At 38.2% G+C, this 17,778-nt stretch overlaps 4 protein-coding genes across 6 annotated transcripts; 1 reads left to right on the forward strand and 3 right to left on the reverse strand.

Moving 5' to 3' along the window:
* Positions 1-622: 622 nt before the first annotated feature.
* On the reverse strand, positions 623-5,025 carry LOC111004806 (ALBINO3-like protein 1, chloroplastic). The gene is given in 12 exon segments (XM_088127534.1): positions 623-681; positions 830-1,095; positions 1,181-1,390; positions 1,530-1,633; positions 2,136-2,249; positions 2,602-2,706; positions 2,787-2,860; positions 3,271-3,331; positions 3,787-3,861; positions 3,954-4,064; positions 4,215-4,463; positions 4,465-5,025. Coding segments are annotated over 12 exon segments (1,527 nt in total). The 5' UTR covers positions 4,564-5,025.
* Positions 5,026-5,659: 634 nt separating this feature from the next.
* Positions 5,660-6,494, forward strand: PSBY (photosystem II BY). The gene has a single exon (XM_022276008.2). The coding sequence runs from the start codon at positions 5,793-5,795 to the stop codon at positions 6,399-6,401; it is 609 nt and encodes a 202-aa protein (XP_022131700.1). The 5' UTR covers positions 5,660-5,792; the 3' UTR covers positions 6,402-6,494.
* Positions 6,495-6,688: 194 nt separating this feature from the next.
* Positions 6,689-12,725, reverse strand: LOC111004805 (uncharacterized). Of its 3 annotated transcripts, none has more exons than XM_088127531.1 (6): positions 12,395-12,725; positions 11,320-11,387; positions 9,969-11,235; positions 7,984-9,822; positions 7,746-7,803; positions 6,689-7,103 (listed from the first exon to the last, which is right to left on the reverse strand). In XM_088127531.1, exons 1-6 carry the CDS (start codon positions 12,513-12,515, stop codon positions 6,956-6,958), a joined length of 3,501 nt encoding a protein of 1,166 aa, XP_087983657.1. In that variant the 5' UTR covers positions 12,516-12,725; the 3' UTR covers positions 6,689-6,955. The 3 variants fall into 3 exon arrangements, with proteins under 3 accessions (XP_087983657.1, XP_022131696.1, XP_087983658.1); XM_022276004.2 differs by having other exon boundaries at positions 8,008-9,822; positions 12,395-12,723; XM_088127532.1 differs by lacking the exon at positions 11,320-11,387 and having other exon boundaries at positions 9,969-11,257; positions 12,395-12,724.
* A 684-nt stretch (positions 12,726-13,409) lies between these two features.
* On the reverse strand, positions 13,410-15,852 carry KCR1 (beta-ketoacyl reductase 1). The gene is made up of 3 exons (XM_022276393.2): positions 15,018-15,852; positions 14,841-14,910; positions 13,410-13,826 (listed from the first exon to the last, which is right to left on the reverse strand). Exons 1-3 carry the CDS (start codon positions 15,653-15,655, stop codon positions 13,575-13,577), a joined length of 960 nt encoding a protein of 319 aa, XP_022132085.1. The 5' UTR covers positions 15,656-15,852; the 3' UTR covers positions 13,410-13,574.
* Between the last annotated feature and the right edge of the window lie 1,926 nt (positions 15,853-17,778).

Consider the following 17,778-nt stretch of genomic DNA (forward strand, 5'->3'; position numbering starts at 1 on the left):
AAAACACAGAAGAGCTAAGTGATCGAGAACTTCTGAGGATAGGGATAGGGGCGGGAAAAGATGAAGTAATGAAAGAGGAAGTCATTACTCGTAGTAACGACTTCGCACAGTAATCCATCCTATAGCAACCTGAAAATGAACTACTATGGTGATCTTGAATAGTCTGCAAGGTTGTCCAGCTTACAAGATAGAGTTCTAAAGTCTCTTATAGCTCCTCATTCTTATCATCAAACCCACATGAAAAGAAGAAATGAGAAACTTTAGCATCTGCTGCAATAGTAATTCCTTATTTGTGGTATTCAGAATCTAAAAAGAAAAAAGGAAAAAAAGAAACCCAAGTGCTCATGTATATTATACAGAATACAAATTACTATGAAGAAAAAAGCACGCCAAAAATCCAAATCCCGCACCTTAATCTATTATGGATGACTAAACTCTGGAAACCGAAGTAGCCATCGTGAAAAATAAGTTAAACTTCAGTGGTTTTTGTAATACCTCCAATGGGATTCTTTACGGCATCGAGTTATGCTAAACAATTGGCTTTCGTGCCATATCAACCATCTGTACCACCCTGCTGGCTTGTATAATCAAAACACTATCTCTATCTTCCATTTACGACGAGTTACTCTCTTCGGTCTTCTCCATTTCATTTGGCATCCTTGGTGTATGTCTCAACCATTTCTTGAAATATGTAAATGTTTGGGAATTAATGATGAATTTCAAACTAGAGAATCTGTACAATTGATATGTTACTGAAGAAAAAAGTGAGATGAGTTTTACAACCAATGAGAATTTACCTCTTCCTGAGTTTGCACCTGCTGGCTTATACTGGCAACCTCGTCATCGACATCATTTCTTTGCATAGTAGCCATGGATGTGGAGTTCTGATCTTCCTTAACGTCTTGTCTAGAAACACCGCCATTGGCAACAACTACGACAGTCGTAGATTTGCTACTAGATTCTGACTGGAGTTCTTCGCTCTTGTCACTGTCATTTATTGTCTGAGATTCTAGCTTGGCTGCCTCTTCAGCTTTCCTTCCTTCTTCTTCTCTTTGCTGCCTTAACCTAGCCTCTTGCTCCTTTATCCGTTTAAACCTGGAAATTATCAACACATCAAAAACCACAAAAGATGTAATCATAAAAACCTGACACCTGTTTACGGTAAGAAATGAAACCTAACCTTTCACCAGGTTTTAGCCCTTCTGCTGTCAGCTTCTCTGCTTGTTGGGCTACTGTGCTCCTTGAGACTGAGTTTAACTCAGGATCCTTGCTCTGGACTTGTTGTTCTACTTTGAAGATTTCATCGCTGAACTGTTTGTCTGGGAATTTTGCGCCGCCTAACTTTTGAAGCCATACTTGCTGAGCTGTGCTCAAGATATTATTGGTGAACCTGAGTTATAACATCTGACAGATGTAAGAGATGCAGAAATTCTGGAGAAGATTATGGTAGAACAGCTAGTAGAATCAGAAAATGACAAATCAATCTATCTAGAGCTGGTGGCTGGTTCTGATTGGAAAAAATTGCTCACCAATAAAGACTTAAACCAGAAGGAACTGAAAGTGCAAAATATCCAATCATTAACGGTAGGAACTTTGTTATGGCTTGAGAACTCTTCATACTTGGATCATTGCTCTGGATGTCATCACATTGAGGTTTAAAAGTTAATAACCAAAATTTAGTAAAGAACCATCAACCATTATATGTCAAAATAAATCTGATTGGTAAGCAATATTTGATATTAGTTGAAGTTTTCATACGAATAAACCTTGAAAAAAATATTTTTATAGAGCTCAAAGGGAAATTTGTGTACATATTTTTTCACGAGACATAACAATACAAATAATTTTCTTCTTGTGAAAGGCTGCATCTTGATGAGGGAGAGACAGCAAGAATTACATTGGAAAAGATTCTCCAAATGACCATTGTCATCAGGTTAGTTAGCCAGAAATGAAATGTTGTAGTTGCATGAAAACAGGATGTCATTTTCAATGTTATTATTTCCAGAGGAGGATTATGATGTGATTTAACGAGTTTGAGGACTAACAAGGTCGCAAATTATAATTAGTTCATATAAATACAAACAAATATCAGTATAATGCTTCATAAAACATGCCAAAGCATAAAAAAGACTGACCTGTGGCTGTGACGATTGCATAATTTGAACAGAGATGTACTGCGAGACAACCAGCAACACAGGCAAGACGAGATACGCCAAGGTATCTGACCACCCAAGGGGTGGATGACCATCCTGTCAGAAGTAAAAGTAGCCATAATATAAGAATTAGCACCAAACCCATGGCTTAATATGTCATAATTGACCCCCACAAATCAAGCATTGCAACTCAAGATGAAAGGGAAACTATTTCAACCGGGTGGATGGTAATGTATTTGACAGACTCATAGATCTACATATACTAATGACCTTCTACAAGTATCTAAGACCATGAAAGAGTACATATCCAGGACTGTAGTCACTGTACTAAGGTATAGCATAATATACATAAAATTCCAATAAAAAAAAATTTTGGTTAGGAGTACTGGGAAAATTTATTTTCAAAATTTCCCAAAATGGAATGTTAAGTTAAACTAAAATTACTTACAACAAATGGAAAGAGCCAAGAGATACCGCTGCCATTTTGTCGAGAAGCAATCGTAGTTGGACCAGCTAGAGATGGTATCCAGAAAAAACCTTCCGTAAGGAGACCCTGAGGTTTAGGCAATCAAATTGGATTAGGAATATGTTAGTGAGAAATCACAAATAACTTTGAAGGTAATAATATAGCACCTCGTTGGCCACATTAGATAGAGCTCTGTATAGTCCAATCCATACAGGAATTGTGGCCAATGTGGGTAGGCATCCTGAAACTCAAGAAAACATGGACATGTGAGATACCGACCAACTGGCAGGTTAATATAAACAAAACGCTGAGTTCAAACATTTCAACCCTCCATCGGGGGCAGCGTGATATTTCAAGAATGCATGAACAACATTTACACTAGTTAAACCAACATCTCAATTTTTTAGTGGTTTTGCATTCCTTGAACATACAGACATTGTCTATAAAAAGGCTTCAAAGATTGTCCATACTGAGAAAATCCTGTTTGTGTAAGAAGTAAGTCGAGCAGAACAAATTTATGCAGTCGTTCACCTTTTCCAAAGAATACACTCATGATTCCAATAACGCATACATGGACAGGGAGGCAATGTTTAACTACATCTAAATTTATCAGAGCAAGTATGGCTCTAATAACAGACACAATTTGATTACCTGCCAGTGGGTTTATGCCAGCTGTTTTGTAAAGTCGAGCAGTTTCAAGTTGAATCCTCTCCTACACAGAGATTAAAAAGTCTGATTTGATCATAAAATAAAGAGAATTAAATTTAATATAATTTAGATTGCTGCGGTTAAATAGGAGAAACAATCGAAGGTGGCCATCATTGTGTGACTATCACTCTCATAACCTTCTGGTCAAGTGTGGTAAAAAGATATTTTCATTTTCTCTCTCGTGCGTCCAATAGTTATGAAAGTAACAGCCACGTTTTACTAACCATATAAAGAACGTAGGTTAAGACAACAGCTATTTCAAACTAGAGCAATTGCAATCCTGATGCCACAATTCCAGAAGACAATTCTAGCTAGCAATCAACATCACCAGCTATTATGATAATTTTAAAGAAAGTATAGTTTCATATAGTACATTTGCACTAGAATAACTACAATGGGCTAACTCCCTCCGTAATATTTCAGAGATACATCCTTCGAGGCAGGGAAAAAAATTTCAACCTGATCCCCAGCATAGCGTTGTTGAACAAGCTTTACTTGCGGTTGTAAAGAACGCATCGCCATTGCTGATTCGACCTGAGAACAACAAAGTCAAGAAGTAAATACACTAGGAAGATGAATGAAGAATATTCACCTGAAGTTAGTTAACTATTTTTTCAGCAAAGAACCTGTTTCTTCGTCAAAGGAAAAGTGGCAGCTTTAACAAGAACAGTAAGGAGTATAATGGCAAAACCATAGGCATAAGGAACATGTAGACCAGAAAGTCCATCCTTGAGAATCTGCAACAGAAAGTTAACAAGGTTGAATAAAAGTTCATGAACTGTTTTGGGAATTTCAACTAGTCATTCCTTTCTCTCGGCTTCCTCCTTTCAAGGAAACTACAATCAACAGTAATATTCATGAGTGATAATTAGCTAAATCTAACATACTTTAAGGACGGTCTCCATATAATTGGTAATCCCCGTAAACCAATCTTCAGTCTGCTTGGCGGTGGTTACATTCTCCGGCGAAGCAGACACGGCGGCGTCCGCAATCGTGTAAAGAACGGTCTCGGCTTTGCCGAACAACTCCCTCACAAAGCCCTCGGCGTTATCCGGGTCAGGCAAGAACTCGGGTTTAAACCCGAATCTTGCCACCGCAAGGGAGCCGCGAAGGAAAGGCTTATGGTGGGATAAACCCCCGGAATTGGACTCCACAAAAGAGAGGATTCGGGGTCGGAACACGGTCCGGAAAACGAGAGAACACAAAATTTGGGTGGTAAGTTGAAATAGTAGCCATTTTTATCAAGTAAACGAGAACAAACGAAGCTACAAAAACCCCGAATCGAGCAGGAAGGGAAGGGGGTTTATGGGTCGAACTTCACGGAGAAAAGCAGTGAATTTGCAGAGGCAGCATTAGAGTAACAGCTTGATTGGACGATGGGATGGGGGATTTCAGCGACAAAAGCTGAAAATCTTCCACTGGGGTTCAAAAAATTGGTTATGTTTTGCTGCTTGTTTGGTAAAAATGTGTAGAGTGAAGATCAAAATCAGAGTTTGTTTTGGTTTGGGGAAATACTTGTTTGTGGCGCGATTATTGATTAATGCTTGGATTCATCGCGAGGAGTGTGGGATTAGAAAGACGTGGAGGCTGCTGAAAACTTGGAAATTGCAAGACGGTGAACTGTTTTCAGTGGACGCAATACGCATGCATCTCTCATTCACTGCCGTTGGATCTACCGCCAACACTGCGATTGGAAATTGACGACGTAACGAAACCATTCTCGTTTGCTTGGAAATTTTTCTCTAGCACGTATATTATAATTATCATAAGAATTTTAAAACTTACATTATTTTTCATGCTTGTTCCGATTTGGATTTTTTAGGGCGTTTCTATTTCTAATTTATGTTACCTCATATAAAATTGCAATGAAAAACAAGAAACGAAAAGGTACAAGAATGACCAAATATGTCTTACTAAAACTTCTTTTATGATTTATGCTCCTTTTTTAAATTTACCATTGTCATAAGATTATTGATAGATTCTTTTTCTTTTGTTTCTTTTCTGAATACATGAATGTGATTTGAATTCACAAGTCACTACCTTTTGGTTGGAGATGGGTGTCATAATCGGTTGAACTATACTCAAATTGATTACTTTTTGTTGGAGATGGATGTCATAATCCGTTGAGCTATACTCAAAGTTGATTGGTAGATTTTTATACGTGCAGTCTTTTATTTTTATTGTAGAATAATATCTTAATTTTACATTATAGTTTAAGTGATAAGAAAACCATGGTGGGGTCACAAATAAGAGATTTATGACTCACATTCCCCACCCATGGATAAGGAGAGAATCCACTCAGCATAATTTTATTGGTTGGCATTTCCTTGACTTGGCTTCACCTCTGTTCTTCCATCTTCTCATCTCATTACACCTAAATTTGCCAAAACCCAACCTTTCCCTCTTCATTCTGCATCTCCCCTACCTGCCAAAGGCCATCAACAGAAACAAGCAAGTCAACTTCAATGGCAGCCACCATGGCTACAATGGCAGTGCTCAGTGTCAAGTGCACAAGCATCAACTCCAGCAAAAACCACACCACCCCAAAGCCTATCACCAACCCCATCTCTCTCCTCTCTCTTCAGAACCTTCCTAAAGAACTAATCTCGTCAAAAGCTAGTCAAAATCCCAACTTATCAACTTTCCTCTCCAGCACAGCCATTGCTGGAGCTGTCTTCTCAGCCTTCAGCTCATCGGATCCTGCCTTTGCAGCCCAGCAAATTGCGGAGATTGCTGCCGAAGGCGACAACCGCGGCTTAGCCCTTTTGCTACCCCTTATCCCGGCCATAGCATGGGTTTTGTTCAACATACTACAGCCAGCACTCAACCAGATCAACAGAATGCGCAGTGACAAGGGTGTGATAATTGGGTTGGGATTAGGGGGGCTGGCTGCATCAGAGTTTATGTACGCACCTGATGCTTCTGCCGCTGAGATCGCCATGATCGCTGATGCTTCCTCAAGTGATGCCAGGGGGCAGCTTCTGCTGTTTGTCATATCACCCGCCATTCTTTGGGTGCTGTACAACATTCTCCAGCCAGCTTTAAATCAACTCAACAGGATGAGGTCCGAGTGACTCCAATTTTTAAAGTGTGATGGCAAACGAATCACCTGTAATTGCAGTTTATGTTAATGAATCTATTTAAAATAACGACCATTGTTTCTCCTATCACCTCGGCCATTAGCTACATCTTTCCACGTATATAAATCTTTGGAATTGGGCTCTCTTTCATACTTTGTATTGGCAACCAGAGAGAGAGCTAGCTGCTTAACATTTTCAACTTCAATCAATATCTAGCCGTACGTAATAATGGGTACAACACGTAAAACATTAAATAAACAGCCTAAACAACGTTCCAAAAGTGCTGAAGTTCGGTAGAGTTTGGTTCCACTGATCATATACTTCAAAATAAGAATTTTCCATAGACTACAGAACAGACCAGCATGGAAACATTATGCAAGCATCCAGTGATGCTCAAGGATTTAATTTCCTTATGAGTTCTCGAGTTCACCAAAATTTATCTGGTATCGTGATAAACTCCATTAACAAACTTAGAACGGGAGGGTTTTTGCGATGCCATCTAGAATATTGCTCCTGGAGAAGTAAGGTGTAACCATGACAATAACGAACTAAAGATTAGCCTGACTGTCTGGAACAAAATCGACAGGCTGGCTTTCAGTATCATCTTGTTGTAATTGCGCAGCTGTGAGCTTTGCCTTCTTATATCTGCTTGAACTTCGAAGGATTGTGTCAAGGGCCATATCGTCAGGGCTTGAACTGTAAAAGATTACCAAACGATTTAGATGAAGATTAAGACCTCAACTAGGAAAGGCAAAATATTGTACCTCAAAGAAACTCTGAAAGAGAATTTTTTTTGTTGGAAGTCAACATGGAAAAACTAGGGAAAACCAAATATACGAGACCCAAAATTACAAAGAAAACATCTTTAACTATGTATTGGGCATATGTAATCTCTCTTTTAGGATCTCCAACAAGAGCATGAACTGCATGCAAACATTCCAAATAATGGGATGGAGTATTTCTGTAAAATTTTTAAATAGAAGCATAGATGAGGAGCTTTGTCTGCAAACCTAAAGCAAATAGATGAACCAAGAAGTCTCTGGACCTATTGCTAAGATATCAGAATTAATTATGTATGTAAAAAAAATGTTAACAATAGGATCTCCAGAAAATTGGTCTTTATTTATTTCCAAGTAGATAAATAGCATCTCGTTCTGTTACTCAAATTATAGAATGGTGGACCAACACGGTTCTTTGATGACACACATATGAGAAACAAAATCGTGAAGGCAAGAAAATCTGGAAAAAAATAAACAACTTCAGGGCAGCAGATGCTATCATATTTAAGATGTCTTCATTCAGGAAAGACAAGCAACGTCATTTTCATAATTAACTTACTCTTTCTTTCTAATGCTTCTCCTACGGATGCTCTCTCTTTCAATAGAATCAACAGAACCTGAAGAAAATTTTATTCAGTAGCAAAACGTTAGCTATAAGAAGCAGATAACATGATTGCATAAAGAAAAAACGAGGGGAGAGCCCAAAAGTTTAATAAACTCTTTCAGTTATCTTAAAAGCAGCAGGGATGACATAAATGCAAAGCAATATAATCTCAACATGGCTAAAAATCAACTACCATTTTCTGATAAGTTGATGTTACCATTGCTTTCACCATCTGAGAAGTCAGATGACAGTGAATTATCTGGAGATCTGATACTAACATCTGAATCGGCAATTCCACCTTCATCCTCAGAACTATCACTGCTGGCATCCTTAAATATGCCTCCTGATGTAGCCAACAAGTTCCTTCGTTCTGATCGAGTAGCATCTTTACTTCCATTTTGAGAAGATTTTCGTCCGCCCACAGGATTGCCAGATTGGTGTCCCATATGCTTTTGATCCTGGTAAACCATACTTGATGAATTTTTCAAGCTCGATCTTGTTCTTGGTACAGCAGAAGTTTCACTGTTTTTCTCGGTACTGTCCCAAGAAGAATCGACAGTATTTGCCCTTACCCTAGCTGCTTTGTTAGAGTTAGGTATTTGCTGTTTATGCTCATTAGAAGGCAGGGATTTTACCCCACCTCTTGAATTTTTTTTTACCTTATTGTCAAAATGAAGCTTCCCATCACGCTTATCCTTTGGTGGTGCTCCATCAAACTTGAGAGAGCTCGAGTTGCTAGTTTGACATTGTCTCCCAGTCTCTGTTTTCTCATCCGACTTCTGTATGTTCTGCATACTTAAAGAGGCCCCAGAAGAGCAGCCATTTGGATATTTCTTTTTTCTTTTAGCTTTGGGCAAAGTATTCACACTCTTCTCTCTACTCAACTTGTCAACATGCAATTTAATAGATTCATCCTGGAGTCCACCTGCACTTTCCTCAATGCCAACTTTATCACTTTCAGAAGGAACTTCAGCGCGACTATCAACATTATTAGCAGTACCATCTTTAGCAGTGTTGCTACATATATTTGCTTCAAGACACCTCCCTTCATAATTGCCTTCAGAAACTTGAAGTAGAGTTTGGGAGGATCCAACTATCCTAGACTTCTTGCAAATGCTAGGAGGAGGACTACTTTCAACCTCAGAAAACAGTGTAGAGTCCAAATTTGCTTCTTCAATATCATTCCTTGGCGACTTAGTTTTCTTTGCTGCTACAGACACAGATTTTACTTCCCTATTACTTCTATTTGATAGCAATGAATCCTCATTACCTATATTTCCTGCTTGAAGATATGACGTACTTTTCACTGAAGTCGCAGGTCTCTTCTTAATTTTCACTCTCACCTGCCCATCCACGTTTTCTGTTCCTGCTTCAGTTTTGTTAATTTTCTGCGAAGGTTCCACCTCACTTATATATTCTCCATCTATGTCTATGTTCCTAACAGTAGGCAATATAGAAGCGCTAGTTGTGTTTTCTCCCTTCATTAGAGAAACATTGCTTTCTACCATCTCAGCTTTACTACTGGAATTATCACCTAATGTAATACTATGAAGCTCAGTTGAAGGAATATCATATTCAGAATCTCTATCGCCTGTTGTGACTAAATTAGTCCGTCTTCCTTCAGCTAAATCCCTAGACTTTTTAGTCTTCTTTGTCTTACTATGCTTGGTGCTTTCAGCAGTTCCCTTTAAATGCACTAATTTAGAAATATGAGTAGCTTGAACGTTAGTGTCAGTACCATCCCAGATTGATGAGTGGCAGTTTTCTACCATTGTAGCTTTTGTATCAGTGTTCTGCATAGAATCTCTTTCCTCTGGAATGGCAACAATCTGTCCAGTTTTGCACGTCAGATGATTGCTTTGAACATTATTGGCATCCTCAGATGTACAAATACTTCTCTGAAGATCAGTAGGGTCATGAATTTTAAAGGCAGCATCATTTGAATCTGTCATTCTTTTTACTCCTAACGCAGCTTTATCAGACACATCCCTTATGCTTTCCAGATCGCCAAGTTCCATGTTCTTATCACCACCTACAAGAAGAATATGAATCAATATCAGAACCCATCATTTTTTGGACTAGTTTGCAAAGCTCTAAACATGATCTTTCGTGTTCATGTAATATACAACCACGTGCACACACAAATAATGCTAAAATAATGTCCGAGGAAAAACGTACAGGACTCTCCAATCAGGGACGATGCAAAATCTTCTGCAGTTTTACGGATAGAATCATTCTGCCTTTCCCTTACAGATGTTCCTAAGCAATCAGGAATTGATGCCGCCTCAATATCTTGACTGGGGACAGTTGTTATATCAGATTCTCGACTTGCATCCTGTTGGTCCCCTACTCTAGATGAAATCAAACCAACAGCTTGCTTTGGATAACCAGACAACTTCTTTTTCCTTTTATTTTTCTTCTTCACATCACTTGAACCAGTTTCTAGCAGGCAGGCATCAGGTTCAGTAGATAGACTACCTAAGACAACTTTTGCAGTTTGTTTGTTATCTGATAGGTATTCTGAAGTGACCTTAGGTGTAGATGTCACTTTACTAGAATCAGAAACCAAATCTCTATTTCCTTCCCCATTCACTACTCCACTCCTCGTTTTAATCTTTTGCATTTTTTTCACAGTAGACCCAACTTGTGCAGCTACTTCTGAAGAATTATCCATCAGGTGAATTGCCTTTTTAGATTTATCATTTCTGCTATCAACTTCAAGTTTCTCAGATAAATTATACTTTCGCTTGATTCCATGTTCAGATCCATCATGTGTATTAGAAGATGAAATATGACCAGGTTCACCGGCATTGGATTTACTTTCCATCATCGGGAGATTGGAAACTTCATTAGGTGCATAATCTCTGGATTTTTCACAAGATCCAACGACTTGCTGCAATGGATTTTGATTATCAGCACTGGTATGATTAACAACTTCATGTTCATTAATCAATTTTGTTTTTCTCTTCTTACGCTTACGATTCACCTTCACATCATGCAAAGTTTCCAATGTCCTGTTAAGGCCTTCACAACCATTCATTGTCCTGCTCGGTTGATCTTTGCTGCAATTTTCAACAGAATGAGTAACTTCTACCTTCTTAACCATTAAATCTTTTTTACTAGAATGACATGAACCAAAATAGATATCAGTAGGGGTTTTCTCATTGACATATTGTTGAACCGCATTGTCCGGCAATGGTGGAGATTCATTGTTAGGTATTTTTCCACGATGATTATTTCTGGGAAGATTGCTTCCATCAACGGAGTTTTTATCAGCCCTTCTAAAATAAGTTGAAAGATTTCCAGTATTAGGGTCAGTTGAATGACCATCAGCAAGAGAAGCATCAATAGAAAGAAACCAACTGTCGCTGTCGTCGACCCCAACAAATGCGCTTTTCAAATACATGGAGTCAGAAAGGTGATAAAGGTGCCCTCTGCGCTGTACCTGCCAGATTAAGATCCCGTACCTGTAAATAATAAAGACATATATAATCATTGTGCTCACGCATACAGAAGAGTAAATAAGTACCTTTAATGCATGAATTTTTATGTTCCCTAGATGAGAGAAACACAGTGGATGTTCCTTCTCTATTTTCTCTGCGTGCAAAAGAATCAAAGTGTCATTTAAATGTGAAGTTATAAACCATGAGAACGCTAATAATGAAGGGAGGAAAAAGAAAAATACAATCATGTCAGATAGATAGGTAGGTAGGATTTAGTGAAAATTCCGACTCAAATGCGCTTGAAGAAAGAAAACAGTAGTAATAATAGAGCAGAAGAATTGGTATTAAGTACTGTTGAATAGGAATGGAAGAACTTGCCAACAAAATTTCATTATAAAAAATCCACTCGGTGATTAGAGCTTGACTTTGAAATCCAGGGGCATTTAACCTGAAACTCCCTCCCCCTCCCCATTCCCTACTCGTCTTTTAAAAGTCAAAACATTTGCACAGAGGAGTACTTGTATCACGCATGCTTCAATGACTGAATGACCTTTGAAACTCTTCTAGAAATCCCTATCCTACCCCTATCAAGTTGAGAGGTAAAGAAGTCAAAGAAACTTGTGCATTCATATGCTTTTGCACTATGAATGTCTCATAGTGGAAAGATTTAGAGATCATAAAGGGTGGGATAGGGAATTGAGGCATTCTAGCCTAACATACTCCAGTTAGTGGGTCGAGATAGGGTGGGAGTGAGGTAGAGGAAGCAGAGTAAGCAGTTGAGTGGCTATCCAACCATTCAATCAGCTATGAAGGGAGGTTTCAACAAGCGATGCAAAACTTCGGTAGGGATCTCAGACAACAGTAAAGAGAACTTCAAATGACCATAGGAATAAAATCTCAGCTCAAAACTCCTTGACATGAAAATATAGCTGTCATGCTTCCAAAAAAACGCTCCAAAATACCGCAGCCTTCGCATCCCAAATAATTCGAAAGTCATTCAAACAAATAACTAGCTTCGTGCGCCAGCTTTCCCCCAGAAATTTAACTCAATCAATCAAACGATTCTACACTGATCATCACTGCAAAGATAAGCTCTACAATAGTACACCCGCGAAAAGAAAAGAAGGGGAAGAAAAATAAAAAGGAGATAGCAGAAGTTACCTTTGACATCGGAGACGGAATCGCCGTCTGAGACGGCCATCGCCAAGTGAGTGTCGAGGCTGGTGTCGATGAAAACAATATTGCGAGACGCCGCAGCGTCGGGGGAACCCGGTGTCGTCATTGCATTCAATTCAATGCTCGAAATAGAACTCTAACTACAAGCGAAAGTGATGAGAAACGTTCTTCTAAAGCTTATTTCTCGTCCTCTCCGGCCGTTCCTTGACATAAACACAGAACAGAACACAAGGAGAGAGCCGCAATGAAGCGGCGACGGCGAGCAGGTGGCCGGAGCGAGGAAGATGGTTTTAAGATAAATGGAATTATGGAAGGCCTCCACTTGCCTTGTAGCGGGAATGTTGAACACCATGTTACCAACGTCTCCGACAGTCCAACTTGGCCCATTCCTTCAAATGGGCCAAAACTAACTCATAGCCCAATTAGAATATTCGCTGACCCGTCTGACCCATTTCAAATGGGCCGAAACGAATTCAGAGCCCAATTTGAATATTCTGCTGGCCAGCTTTCCCATTTCAAATCGGCCCAAAGTGAACATGTGCGTACAAATCCCTCGCAGAAATCACGCCCAATAGCTTGGCATTATCTTAATCTTTTGAGAGTGCCACAGCTACTTTTTTTTTTGAGAAAAGTACATTTTTCTCTCTACTGTACTGCCTGATAAGTTCTCTATTAAAATCTCAAGATTCGAATGTCGATAATTTGGTCTCCAACCCAAATAATATGATAAAACTTCCTGAATTGTTATTTTTTAAATATCATTAAAACTTATAATATCTACATTTAAAAGATCCCAAACATGGCTGATATCAAATTTGTTAATGTATTAACAGAATGAGAGTATAACAAAACCTGCCACAACAACAAAACTTAATCCATTTCTCAAAAGATTAATTGTTCTTTTCCATTTATCTTAGAACTCAATGACACACTAGTACAACCTGACATATTTTGGTCGATAAGTAAAGTCGTTTGTTATTTTCCTTTCTCAAAAAGAAAATTGAAAAGGCTAACCTTAAATTGAAGAAATATATCGAAAGATCATCAAAGGAGAATGAAACTCCAAACATTCAATCTATCATGCTAGTGTTTCAATCCTCAACAAAGTAGCTGACACTAAGGAGAAAGGTTCTTTTTTCTCCAGAAATTAGAACTACAAATCTTCCTACTCTTTCTTAGAGTCTTTGAGTTGTCCTCTCTTTCTGATACCAAGGCAAAACTTCAGGCGCCAAGAATCAACAACAGACTCCGGGAACGAGTACGCCAAACCCCAAAGAAGTTGATGGGGCCAATAAGGTGTGCAGCGAGGCTCATACCCAATCCAGCGGAGAGCTGCTGCTGCATATCCATTTGTTGAAGGAACGAAAAAGGATGATCTTCGAATAGACGCCATCTTTGTAGCAACATATAACGGGACCTGCATTGACAAATTTCATTAAATGAAGGCTTAACAGATTTCCCATGCCTTCCTTTTGTTTTACAAAGCCGCTCTCTAAATATACAACACGTGAGATAAAAGACAATCAATCAACTGCAGTAGAAAACTAATATGCTTTCATGCATCATGAACTTGGAAATCAGAGAAAAATGCAAATGACAACCAACAAACTTTTGGGCGGGAGCAATTGCGTCTGGATATAGGGGAGCAAAGCTCTCGAATGGCAGAGGTATGATACAGCATACCAAGGGATAAACCTATCGACTTTACTTTAGTTGGAAAACAGAAGAATGTAGAAAAATTGTCAAGCCATTAGAATTTCTATACATCTGTAATATTCACTGTGCGCTACACAATCTTATAAGTAGAATTTTGATTTCTGCTTCACAAAAATTTCCATGTTTTCCCATTGCTTGGAAATTTATCATCGTTTTTCCTAAGTCCTATGCCAGAAGGTCATTCAACTTTTATTTCCATTTTACAGCTTTTCATAACTATAGATCATAGAGCCGCAGAAGAAGTATTCAACGACTACAAGATAGAGGTAAAAAATTGATCTTCACCATTGTTTTAGACTGGTCAGTGAAAGAGAGAGAGTCTTGTTTCACCGTTGTTTGGAATCACCAAGTAAGTGAGTTCTGGATGATTTTTTAGAACAGTGTTTATAATTGAGACTTGAAAACAACCACTCATTAAGTCATGTAGAACTCATTCCTAGTTTGGTACAGCTCGTGAAAGTTATGTTTTGATGTGAACTACTTTTCCAACCTAACACTTTAAGAAATAGCAGTTATTAAATGTTCTATGCCAAATTTTCATAAGTACTTTTAGCCTAACCTGTTAAAGAGTTTGAAAAGTAGTTTTAAAGAACTAAAAGAACTTTTCACCATCAAGTCATATCGAACTCCCACTACATCTAGCTCATTGACTCACTCTAATAAAACAGCCTCCACATCTCAATCTCAACCTGAAACCAAATACAAGAGATATTACCTGACATTGCACATCAATTCCACTCTTCTTGTACTCAACATACAGGCACCTCGAGAATTGGTCAATGTACCTGGAATTACAATACTCATCATCCTTCCAGCAAGATTCAACATATCGTGTAGGAAACATATATAAGCTATGCATAAACGAATATGAACTTGAAGAAAGGGGTCTTACGCTTTAGTGGCGGCGTAGACGGCGTAGAGTGGATCCGAGGGAATGACAATGGCAGCGCCAGAACCAATATTAACTATGGCGCCTCTCTTCCTCTTGAGCATTCCAGGCAAAACAGCTTGAGTCACCTTGGTGGTGCCCTCGACATTGACCTTGATTAGGTTTTCCAGAAGCTCCTCATCCACCTCGTGAAAATACCTCCCATACGGATACGAAACCCCCACGTTGTTAATCAAAACCCCCACATCCAACCCTTCGACGGCTTCGCCGATCCTCTTAATGCCTTCGGCAAGGTCGCCGGAGAAATCGACGACGACGTTCTTGATCTGGACGCTGCCGTACTTCGCGACGATTGAATCCGAGACGTCCTTGAGCTTGTCAGGGTTTCGGCCCACCAAAATCAGATTGAGCCCTTTGCGGGCCAATTGGAACGCGAAACCCTTACCGATTCCGTCAGTGGGACCAGTGACGAGCGCCCAGGACCCGTATTTCTTGAGGTTCTTCGGGGGTCTGAGGAAATTGACATAGATCCATTTCAGAAAAATTAAAGAGAATTTGAGAGCCGAGAGAGAACCCAGTGCAAAGAGTAAGCAAACCCAGAGTGGCTGAGATCTAAGCTGCTCGACTAATTCAAGCTCCATCTTGGAAGAGCTTTGGTTGGAAGATTTTGGGGTCGAGAAATGCGGGATTTATAGGAACCCACGTATAAAACAAGAACAAAACGAAGCAGAAGCAGCTATAAAAGAAGGAAAAGAAAAAGATGAAGGGGTTTTCATTTATGGAAACAGTTGACGGGTCGCTGAAGGTAGATGAGCTAACCACCTCATTTAAAATTTTACCATTGGCCATGGAGTTTTTAGCGTTGTAGGAGGCGATACAGCACAGGCTACAAGCAAAAGAAAATTCTGCGTTCTATCTTTTTTTCCTTTTGCGATGTTTTCCAAGTATATCTCCAGCCCAAAAACATTGCAACAAATAGAGAGGAAAGATTCATCCTCTCAATCCTAAAAAATAAGGGACATATCTCAATTACTTCGGTACACTTATTAATAGATTATTTTACGGTTTTAATTGCAGAAAAATATCTCAATTACTTCGGTACACTTATTAATAGATTATTTTACGGTTTTAATTGCAGAAAAATATTACTTTTACCATGCTTAAGTTTATTATTACATTGTCAAATCGAGTATAGCTCAAATGGTTAAGGTCTCTATTTGTTTTGAGATGGAAAATATTAATAATTCAAATATAGCATAAGTATATTTTTCTTAGTGTATTTTAGATTTGGATTATGCTATTTTTTAGAATTTTCAAATTTGATGTTATAGTTAAATATACATATTTATTTTATACTCTTTATATAAGTAACTCTAAAAACTATATATCAGCTAAAATTTACCAATTTAGCATCAATTATCTAATGCATTGAATCATTAATATTTAACAATGGGATTATGATTTTTTTTATTATTATTATTTTGGCAAAAGTTAGGTATATATATATTAAGGGAAAAAGCATGATCTTCGCCTCGAGATCAAGGTACAAAAGAAACAAAGAGATGACTTGTCGTAAAAAAAAATTGACAAAACACCACCCTGAAACACAACAACAAAAAAACACAACATACATCCGAAATTAGAAGAAAAAAAAGGAACTCTGTTATTAAAATAAATCTAAACATATTTTATAAAGGTTTGAGATATAGAACGAACATTATTCTTTCAAGTGGTAGTACGAGTATAAACCTCACTATGAAACAATAGGTAAAATAACTAAAGCATAACAAGAGACACCACTATGAATTCTAGAATTACGTTATATCTAAATATGACATATAGAGGCGACCCAAACAATCATTCATACTCTACGATGTGGGTAAATAATCTCTACTAATACAACAATTACACTAGCTTTGTATCTTATAATCAAATACGATGTTAGGAACTTGTTGATGCATTCATACCACTCCCAAAAAAAAAATTGCTAGAATATATCCTAAAAAAATAGATGGTACGAGTCTCAACCTCGTCGATATCTATAAATAATTAATTTTATGTTGGTGGGAAAATTTTCTTTTAGGTACTGTGTGACTATATATAGATATAGAGAGAGAATAGTGTACTATTTTGTTTCGGAAGGAAATTTGAAAATTGAAATATATAAATCTTAGTGACATAATTATAAAATTGAATTATCAGGTATGGCCTATTGAATAAGTTTTGGCACAGCCAATCACTAAGTATGGTAGGTGAGGGGCTTGCCAACCAATTAGTTAAACAAACCATCATCCTCCGAGCTGCCACCGGCCGCCCTCTCAAATTAAAAGCGATGGCCGCCGGCGTCCCGTCTCAATCATTTTGATTTCCATGAAAATACATATTTTTTTGCAACTGCCACGTGTTTGTAGAAGTGTTCTTCAAAAAAGTGAAAAAATTTCAACTACCTATATTTTGGTCCAACTCAAAAATAGTTGTTACTGGTTTGAATTTCTATTTACAACAAAGGATAGTGATCAAACTCACAACTTCTTGATTAGAGATATATGTCAATTATTATTTAACTATATTCGTTTTAATAATATTTTCATATTGTGATTAAACTCAAAAAAGAATAAAAAATAAAAAATACTACACGTAAGAGGTATGACTTGGGGCCGTGCAAGGCTTCACCATCTTCAAGGAAGGGCCCTCACTCTGATGGTCGTGCCTCCCCTCAAGGGTCATGCCTCGTGGCATAGCCCATCCGGTGAGCATGGCTATC

This window comes from Momordica charantia (assembly GCF_013281855.1).
Source record: "Momordica charantia cultivar OHB3-1 chromosome 8 unlocalized genomic scaffold, Mcharantia_2.0 BLBB01000008.1, whole genome shotgun sequence".
NCBI classification, from domain to species: domain Eukaryota; kingdom Viridiplantae; phylum Streptophyta; class Magnoliopsida; order Cucurbitales; family Cucurbitaceae; genus Momordica; species Momordica charantia.

Excerpts from the sequence above, each read along its gene's own strand:
- PSBY (XM_022276008.2), top strand. The coding sequence starts at position 5,793 with ATGGCAGCCACCATGGCTACAATGGCAGTGCTCAGTGTCAAGTGCACA.
- LOC111004805 (XM_088127531.1), bottom strand. The coding sequence starts at position 12,515 with ATGACGACACCGGGTTCCCCCGACGCTGCGGCGTCTCGCAATATTGTT. Across the intron at positions 11,236-11,319 it reads TAAAAATTCATGCATTAAAG|GTACAGCGCAGAGGGCACCT; the intron begins GTACTTATTTAC and ends TTAATCTGGCAG. Across the intron at positions 9,823-9,968 it reads GTCCCTGATTGGAGAGTCCT|GTGGTGATAAGAACATGGAA; the intron begins GTACGTTTTTCC and ends TTCTTCTTGTAG.
- KCR1 (XM_022276393.2), bottom strand. The coding sequence starts at position 15,655 with ATGGAGCTTGAATTAGTCGAGCAGCTTAGATCTCAGCCACTCTGGGTT. Across the intron at positions 14,911-15,017 it reads GTCTACGCCGCCACTAAAGC|GTACATTGACCAATTCTCGA; the intron begins GTAAGACCCCTT and ends TTGTAATTCCAG. Across the intron at positions 13,827-14,840 it reads GAATTGATGTGCAATGTCAG|GTCCCGTTATATGTTGCTAC; the intron begins GTAATATCTCTT and ends TTGTCAATGCAG.